At 47.1% G+C, this 8,924-nt stretch overlaps 1 protein-coding gene across 1 annotated transcript; it reads left to right on the top strand.

Annotated features, from left to right (window-relative positions):
- The first annotated feature begins 980 nt into the window (after positions 1-980).
- LOC142882109 (uncharacterized) lies at positions 981-8,143 on the top strand. Its single transcript, XM_076016647.1, has 15 exons — positions 981-1,168; positions 1,326-1,439; positions 1,526-2,107; positions 4,935-5,007; positions 5,093-5,215; positions 5,356-5,484; positions 5,576-5,701; positions 6,143-6,358; positions 6,459-6,584; positions 6,676-6,738; positions 6,960-7,017; positions 7,115-7,240; positions 7,318-7,432; positions 7,585-7,736; positions 7,820-8,143. The coding sequence occupies exons 3-15, from the start codon at positions 1,634-1,636 to the stop codon at positions 7,944-7,946; spliced, it is 1,908 nt and encodes a 635-aa protein (XP_075872762.1). The 5' UTR covers positions 981-1,168; positions 1,326-1,439; positions 1,526-1,633; the 3' UTR covers positions 7,947-8,143.
- The last annotated feature ends 781 nt before the right edge of the window (positions 8,144-8,924 follow it).

Here is an 8,924-nt window from a genome sequence, read left to right as displayed (position 1 = left end):
ATTTCATGGACGTGCATAATGGTGGCCCGGTAGCGTTGCGGCGACACGCCAACACTTTAACCTCCGGCACCCCGGACTCGCTGTATCATCCCGCACCGCAGAGAAGAGTTCACAAATAACACTGAGGATAGATATTTCGTAGTATTTTGTTTGTTTGTTTTGTTTTGTTTTTAATAATTCCACGCCTATTTGTTAATTCATCATCAGCCCATGACGCAAGTGCGTAATGCGTTTTCTTGCAGAGTTTACTTTGGTAAATCCGTCATTCACGGCAGTAATTAGTGAACGAATACAGCTCCCGTCAGTAATAACTGATTTGTAACACTCTTTCCTTTATCACTTATCAATTGTGTTATTTAGGGAATATTAATTCATTATTTAATTCTTAAGGAGTCTGTTTAAGGTATTTAACTGTGATAAACATTGCATATAACCTTTGAATCGGGACGTTCTTGTTGAGTGTTTGTGCAGGGTCTGTCTGCTGTAATATGAGGCTGCATCCATACAGAGGGCGTTGCTGCTCCAGGCAGGTTTTGCACAGCAATTGAGGCGAAGACAAGTACGGACAGTGACGAGTCAACTGGTTCATTTGACATTTTACTCAAAGTGGCCTGGTCCTTTCACTGTTAAAAATAAATAAACAAATAAAAATACCAACAAATCAACATGTTATTTTGTACTATCTTGAAAAAAAAAAAAAAACACTTGGTGAACTCTCACCACATGACAAAAGCGTCTTACCATTTCATTTCAGAAAAATTCTGGAAATCAGCCCTTTGTGATGTCACTGAAGGCACCGATTACCTTCCCAGGTTAAGAACACTGGAGGGAAGCAGAAAGCTGAAATTTTAGCGGGACACACTCTGTATAATATGGATAGGATGTTGATGATGGCAGTCTTCCTTCATCCAAATCCCAGGATGACGATATCCAGTCAGGCTGCCACTGCAGCCTCACCAGCATTGAGGAGGCCAAAGCATTTCAATCATTCTGGCTCCTCCTCTCCGTCCAATGCGTCCCCGCCTCCTTGACATCCAAAAATACCGAGGTGAACCTGTTGCTTCCAAAGCTCACAGCCTCAGACAGCTCAGTCACACACGCTCCCCCCAGCAGCGCCACTTTGCATATCCGTTGGACAAAGGGAGAGAACTGGCCACCAAATCGCAAGGTCAGTCAGATCATCCCTCAGGTTCCCGCTGCGTGCATCGGGAACCTGATCCACCGCCGCATCTCTCTCTCGCTCTCTTTCTATCTCGCTCGCCAAGATGACATCATGCACGAGTCTTCTGCAGCTTATAAATAACAACTGATCTTCCTTTGAACAGATCCAAGCGTCTGTGTCAAAGAATATGGACAGTAAGTCCTCCATGGAGCTTGAGGGGACTGTGATGAGTTTCTGCCGAGGAGACAACCTTTCAAACCCTTTGATTCACTGAGATGTAAGTTGCATATATGTGAATATGAACGATTGAGTTTGGAGATTTGGGGTTTTTTGTTTAAGACCTGGTGTACTTTTCTTTTCAAGATAACCGTCGGACAAGAACGACTAACAGCGACATCACCTTCATCCCAGCTAGCCCCGTTACTACCTTGACTTGAATCTAGAGGTCTGGGAAAAAGGTACTACAGTACTATGGATGTGGCTGCTGTGAGTGGTCCGGAGGCGGCGGCAGCGGTCGCGAGCGAGACTTTGGTGCAGGTCAAGGCCACGTTGCAGGCCGCCGTCCAGGAGGTGCAAGTGGATGTCAGAGCTTTCAAGCAACGCATCGAGCAGAAGATGGAGGAGCTGTGCGTGTCCAGCGGGCCCTTGGGCGGAGCCGTGGCCAGGCTGCAGGAGGACAACCAGCAGCTCAGGGCAAAGTTGGAGGCCCTGGGCCGCCTGGTGGAGAGCCTGACCAACGGCAAGACGGGGAGGAGTCCCGCTGAGGCGCAGCAGGACGCCAGCGCAGAGAACGGACACGTAGAGGCTGCAGCCGAGAGCCGGACGGCTGTCGGGGCGGAGCGCCAGTCTTGTCAGTCCACCTCCACTGAACCATCAGAGTCAAGTGGAGCTCTGGGAAGTCCAGCTCCGCCCCCATGGAGGGCCAAGAGACATGCTGAGACTAATGTAAGTACCTGGACTGTGTGCCGGTTTTAGAACCAATTATAATATTATTGGGGTGAGCGATGCCTGTGCACTATCCATCCACACACTTTCCATCACCACTTGACCTGCACTCAGCTCACGGCTGACTCAGAGCAAAGACCCGCCACGCCAGCCAAATGAATCGCACTGCTACACTACCGCACGCTCACACTTGGACACCGTGATCCTTTTACCCCTCCCACTCTGAGACCTCCAGCAGCCACGGCCCCGTTTTATAACGTCGGGTCTTCCAAAGGCCACGTGTATTTTGGGTTCCTCCGGGAGATCCGGGACTGAGCCGCAGTTCTCAGAAGTCCCTGGATTCTCTGGGGCCATTGTAAATAGACACAATTGTAATTGATCAGTTCCCACTCAGCATCCAAGAACTTTAGAAGGATGACGAGGGTTGTAGCTCCCAGTGTGTGTGTGTGTGTGTGTGTGTGTGTGTGTGTACACACCACCACACATTGCCGATTGTGGCACGCTGGTTGTGTTCCAATTGAGTGACGTAACCGACCACACGCGCTCCCAAGCAAGCAGACGCGTGAATAAATCAGCGGCCCCAGGACCACTCTGGCATCTTGACTTGCGGCCAGGCTGAGTCTCGAATCTCCTGATGGAAAAGTTGAACAGCATCTCTGTCGCCGTCCCCGGTGCACGCTGAGCGGGACCAGCAGCTGTCCTTTGGAAACGCACACCCCGCCAACATTCCGGTGCACTGAAACCACCAGGCCCCTCCCCGACCAACACCGCCACCACCACTGCCCTCGTGAACCCACCATAGAGACATACACCTCAATGCGCTTAATAATGACAGAGTCCATTGAAAACATAAAGAGGAAGGTGTCCGTAGTGAGCATTTAGATATCGCAGGTCTTTGTCAGCTGTTGTCGTAGAGCGTTTGTGCGCCTCTGCGGTGTGAGTGAAAGGATGTCTCTGCACTCTGGCTGATGAGAAGCAAGTGTTTAATCCCACGAGAGGAACAAGGGTATCCGAGACAGTTGTTCACCGAACATCATGAGTACAAGTCTTTTATACCACGGAATAAACGTGAGCATGAGACGAATAAACATGAGCATACAATGAGCAGATACATATGTCATTTGTTGAACACCTCCCCAACAATGTCTGGATTGTCGCTGGACAAAGATACAAACCCCTATCTGAGCTACTGGACGCCTTCGCCAATCTGTTTTGGTCAACCTGACCTAACATTGGTGTTCGAGAGGCTGCATACCACTAAAGGCCTGCTGAAAAGTCTCTCCACGTCCAGTTGTCACAAACCGCATGATTCAACACTAATTTTCCCCCACCACACGGTATTGTGGGTCATGTCAAAAAAGCTGATGACTGAGTCCTAGTTCTACGACATTTGCAGGCAGAAACGGCAGATGGGTCAAAGTCTGAATTATCCATCCAACCATTTCTCCTACACTCAGGGGGGCGCAGGGGTCTGCTGGAGCCCATCCCAGCTGTCACAGGGTGAAGGCGGGGTTACAAGCCAGATCTGAATTACACACAATATAATCATTTTAAGAAAATATTGCATGATTTTCTTTTTTTTTTCCCAGAGACAAAAGCAATACTCAGTAGCATTACTTAATTGATTAATCCTAAATAATAATGAGCAGCAAAAATAATCAGCTCGAGGTGCAGAGAACGTTGTCTGACGTGTTTTCGGTGTCTGGGCCATTATCTGGATAGCCTTGTTTTTTTTACAGCATGAACATTTTCAGTTCTCGCTGTCGAATTGTGTTTTATTAGCTTAGCCGCTTGATTTTACTCACTCTGTCACCTCTCACTGTGAGACTGGAGACCAGGCAATGTTCACAGAGTGTTTCTGAGCGACAGGAAAGTAAACTCCTGCCAGAGGCTGACAGGATTAACACGGTCAGACAGAGTCAGACAGTGATATCCTACAAGAGCTACTGTGGAGCCCTGCAGATCTTGGTGGTGCTAATCTCTCTGCTGATGGCCAGTTGACGGACTGGCTAAAAGTGAGCCGGTTAGCCTTGCGTGTCTCTGGAAAGCACCGGTACTGTCGAGGTGGGCAGGCCAAAAGTACGGCGATGCTGGGGCTTCACTCAGGCACACTCCCTGATTCCCAAAGCATTCATTTGGGGCTATATTAGGACGTAAGAAGAGTGGAACGGAAACTCTCATAAGGGGGGCCTGATTACAAAATCTAAAATAGCCCGTCGGTGGAACACAGGTTTGTGGGCTTCAGCTGTCATTGCTGGAGATGTTTTCAGCAGCAAACAGCTGAACGTCACACACGTCCAGCAGGGTGAATGCAGACACACAGGCGGAGGAGAGATTTATGCCACAGTGTAAAACAACGTAAATTACTTTCATCTCTGCGGCAGTCTGAAAAGCAAACACAAATAAAGAAAAACAGGCATCATAACTAAATTCCTGTGTACAAACTTACACAACTTACCCATCGAGCACAAACTCACGTAAAAGTGCTTTCATCAACGTTAAGGTCCAGTGTGGAGGATGGAGGCGCTGGTTTCCATCAGCCAGGTTACTCAGCATGAGAAACGACTTCAGTCAACAAATTCCACTATTGTTGATCAGTTTTAATAGCCATGATTGCCGATAGGTCAAAGGTCCAAGGCATGTGTAAACATAGCTACAAGATACAATACACATCATAAATGTCTTTTCATTCATGTTGTCATTTTAATGGCTTAAGCACTAATTGAACTTGGAGTGTTTTGTAAAAACATGTTGATGTTTTCTGTGCTCGTTAATGACACTGAACGATGCCCTTACCTGTTTGGCTCCTCCTGCCTAAACCGAGCAGGGAACTGATGCTAAAGGTGAGAGGAGCGTCGCCCGCAGTGCCCAGCAGCACGCGCAACAGAACGGGAACGTGGGTAAGCAGTCGTTCGGCGACGTCTCGCATCCGTTGTGCCGACCCGCTGATCTCTGGCCCGCTAACGTTTGGCCGTGTCACCTCAGGGATCTCGCTGGTGCACACAGCTGAGCCTGAGGCCCTGTCGCACGGGCCCCTCACCGCCACTTTGAAAACGAGTCCAGAACCCTCGGCTGCAACCAGCACTTCTCAGTTTGCTGCAGAAACCGGTCAGTCGCGTTGGATTTACAACTTTTACTTGACTCATTAGGGAAACGTGAGTGTTAGCTGGATGCTAATCTGTGGGGAAGAGTCGTTCAAAGGATTTGTGATGTTGATCTGTTCTTTTTTTTTCTCTTGAACTCAGAAGGTCATGAAGAATCAGTCGCTATGGCCAAGCCTCATCTTCCCCACACTGCAATGACAAAGACAAGTCCCGAGGCTCCAGCTGCTCCTCAGGAACCTGGGCCCAAATCAGCAGAGCAGCCTGCTAAGTGTGGTGAGCAGGAGGGCAAGTTGCGTTCTGCATTTCAGGGGAGTTCCTTGTGTGAACTGTTAAACAAAACGCTGTTGGGGTGATTGTCTCCCAGATGATGATGAGCCCCGGCCACATCTCCCTGTCACCGCTGTGTCAAACAAACAGAGTTCAGACGGTCCCAGCCTGCCAACAGCGGAACCACCAGCAGGGGGCGCAGTGGAGAACCCTTCCACAGAAGGTCAGCCTGGGTGTCCTAATATGTGCATTGTGTGTATGTGACAGAAATAAAAATCCATCTCAGTTTACTTCCAAATCACCTTGGTTGGGAGTAAATACACACTGAAAAATATGACGTACATATATGTACGTCAGTGTGTATTTCCACTTTCACAGCCTAACTGTGGATTGAGCTGATATATCCTCCTTTCTCTGGGAAAAATATAGCACCACCTTCCAGGAAGGGTGATGGGTGTTTATTTTCAATTGAAAGGTTAATGAAACAAGTGCATGTATTGTATTTTTTGGACTTTGATATTGTGCGTTGCCTGAAATGGTCTTGGAAGGATGAATTTATTATTGTCTCTCAGCAAGCAGGTGTAGAATAGCAGTACCGGTATCATCCAGAAGAGTGCTTCCCCTGCGCTCGCTCACTTTTTCTGACTCTGGTGTGATTGCTCAGGTACGTCTGTAGCAAAGGAAGCCAGTTCCCAGGTGTCGGGGGAGCAGTCGGCTTCTGCTCCTCAAGCCTTGGCTCACGCTCCTCTAACAGCCTTGACCAGAAGCGGTTCGGAGCCCTCAACGACATCCAAATCAGATCAGAGCGCCGCTACTGGACTTGAGCCTCCATCATCGACGTCGCCACCAATAAAAAGAGGCGACTATCCCTTCAAACGCGGTGAGTTAACTTTAAGATAGTTTCCCCTAATGTGTCGTCATCAAACGTCTTCTTTAAAACGACTCATCAACGACTCTTCCTTCCATTTGACGCTGACTAGACGCCACTCAGCCAAAGATGAAGCCGTCACTCCCCTCCTCAAGCGGCTCCATCGTGGAGGCGCCCTCGTCTGCCCCGGCATCACAGGAACCGGCGGTGAAACCAGGGGAATATCCCTTTAAACGTGGTGAGCTCAGAGGTCCGGGCTGCTTCATCTGTGTGCACTGCTATACTTACATGCTGTTTTCTAGTCCTCTCAACTGCACCTTCCACTGCAGTGCCCGTCCTCAAGACCCCCAGTCCCAGCCTGAAGAGAAGCGTGAGCTTCCCTCAGCCTGCAGGTACAGCAGAGAAACATGTATTGGACTTGGAAATATTGGCAAACTTGGGCTGACCCGCTCCTTCCTGTGCATCCTGTCTTGGGATACTAGCTAAATATACTTTGAGTGATTTTTGCCATATGTGTTGTATTTATGTTATCCTCTTGTTTTTTCAAGTCTGGGTCAATTTTACTTCTGTAATAGGCCAATATGCCATCTGTCTTCTTTGTGTTTTCGTGCAGAAAAGCTACTTCCCTCAAAATCAATCATAAAATCTGGGTTCTCGCCTAGTCTGCAAAAGTAGGTTGTCACATGCTTCGTAGATGTGCGATCAAAGGTTTGTTGTATTTTGCAGCAATTATTTAATCAGTTGATTTATCTTTTTTCCCCTGCACAGAAAAGAGAACAAGTCCATCGGTGCTGATTTTAAGCAGGACTTGATGAAATCCCAAACGCTGCCGCGATCCGATGGGGCTCAAGCCAAAAGAGCTCTCTTTGAGAGGATGAACACAGAGCCCGCAAAGTATGTGAAAGATGTTCCATCCATTACTTTAGCCCCAGATATTCGGTCAGATGGTGAGTGGCATCTCTCTGAAATAGACCCAAGGACTCCAGGCCTAAACTGAAGCGTTCTCAGAGTTTCGGTGTGTCCAGTGCCAGTGGGATAAAGCAGATCCTCTTGGAATGGTGCCGCTCCAAAACTATCGGGTACCAGGTCTGTAGACGGGGAGCCTGTAATGATTCACACTGAACACTAATCTCATGCACGTGTTGTTGACGTTCTCTTTGTGCTCTCTGAGATCTCACCGTGACATTTCATAAATGCTGTCATGGACTGAACTGAGACCTGAGCTTCCTCCCTGCCAGAACATAGACATCCAGAACTTCTCATCCAGCTGGAGCGACGGCATGGCGTTCTGCGCTCTGGTGCACTCCTTCTTCCCTCTGGAGTTCGACTACAACACGCTGGAGCCGTCTAACCGCAAGCACAACCTGGGGCTTGCCTTCACCACTGCAGAGTAAGATGAGCAAATACAGGGTTACCGGCCTCCGTTCTGAAAAATGTTTCTCAGCGTTTTCGTCGCGCCATTTCACGTTTCAGGGAGCAGGCTGACTGCCTCCGTCTCATCGAGGTGGACGACATGCTGGAGATGGGAGATAAGCCAGACCCCATGTGCGTGTTTACGTACGTCCAGTCCCTCTACAACCACCTGAAGAAATTTGAATGACTCTGTATCAGAGTAGATCACAAGACGTAGCTGTTTTTGCTAACCTCTGTGTGTCATGAGCACTTTGTGGTGTTTGGATGTGTACCTTTGTAAGATAGTTAGTGGGGAAAAAACACACTAACACTGTTTTTAATGGTACAGCCTGTAAGATGTTGCCAAAACTCTGTTGAGAATAAAGCTTACATCATTGTTTGTTGTGTAGTTGTCGAAAAAACCTGCCAGTTTATAGAAAATTGCTATTCAGTGTTCTAAAGCATGAGCACTGTCATAAGCCACTGAGGTGAAATACATAGAAGTTTTGCAAGTCAATAAAAATAAAGCAATTTTATAATACATTGTAAGGAATAACTTCCTTTGGGGTTGGCATTTTGAATTGTTTCATAAAACCAAGGAGTTCAAGGAAATTCTAATAATAAACACAGTTCCATTATGATGTTAACATGAGAAATATGTTTTATTTGAACTAAAACATATATTTTAGTGCAGTCACCAACATTTACCCCCCCATGCTGCATGTGCACTGTTCCTTGCAACTCACAACTGGATGTTACAGCAAGATCACTCTTTGTCCCTTGCACCACACATCCACAGTACAATAATTTAGTTTTCTTATTTTGTCTCATAAACAATAAACAACATTATTGACATTTTATTTACTTTTTTTCCCCTCTGGCAAATATTTAATACTAATTGTGATAGAAAACGTTTTTTTTTTTGTGAAAGGGCGTCACTCAGAAAAAGGTTTTCCACTTATATACATCCCAAAGTCGTGCCTAAATTAGTGTTAGATTTGTGTATAGTGCCATCTACTGGTTAAATAGATGTACTCTAAGAAGACCACGAGTAAAAGGTAACTATTGAGAACCGCTTGTCCGTTAAATGTTCACGGACACTAACTTGGTGTTTACTTAATTGGCAATTTTATAATCACTCTTCGACAGTTCTAAGGTTTTAAAGTGTTTTTTTTTTGTTTGTTTT

This window comes from Nelusetta ayraudi, unplaced genomic scaffold (genome assembly GCF_046127955.1).
Source record: "Nelusetta ayraudi isolate G7.1 ecotype Tasmania unplaced genomic scaffold, CSIRO-AGI_Nayr_v1 ptg000233l, whole genome shotgun sequence".
Classification (NCBI taxonomy): Eukaryota; Metazoa; Chordata; class Actinopteri; order Tetraodontiformes; family Monacanthidae; genus Nelusetta; species Nelusetta ayraudi.
This window is presented reverse-complemented; position numbering and strand designations above follow the sequence as displayed.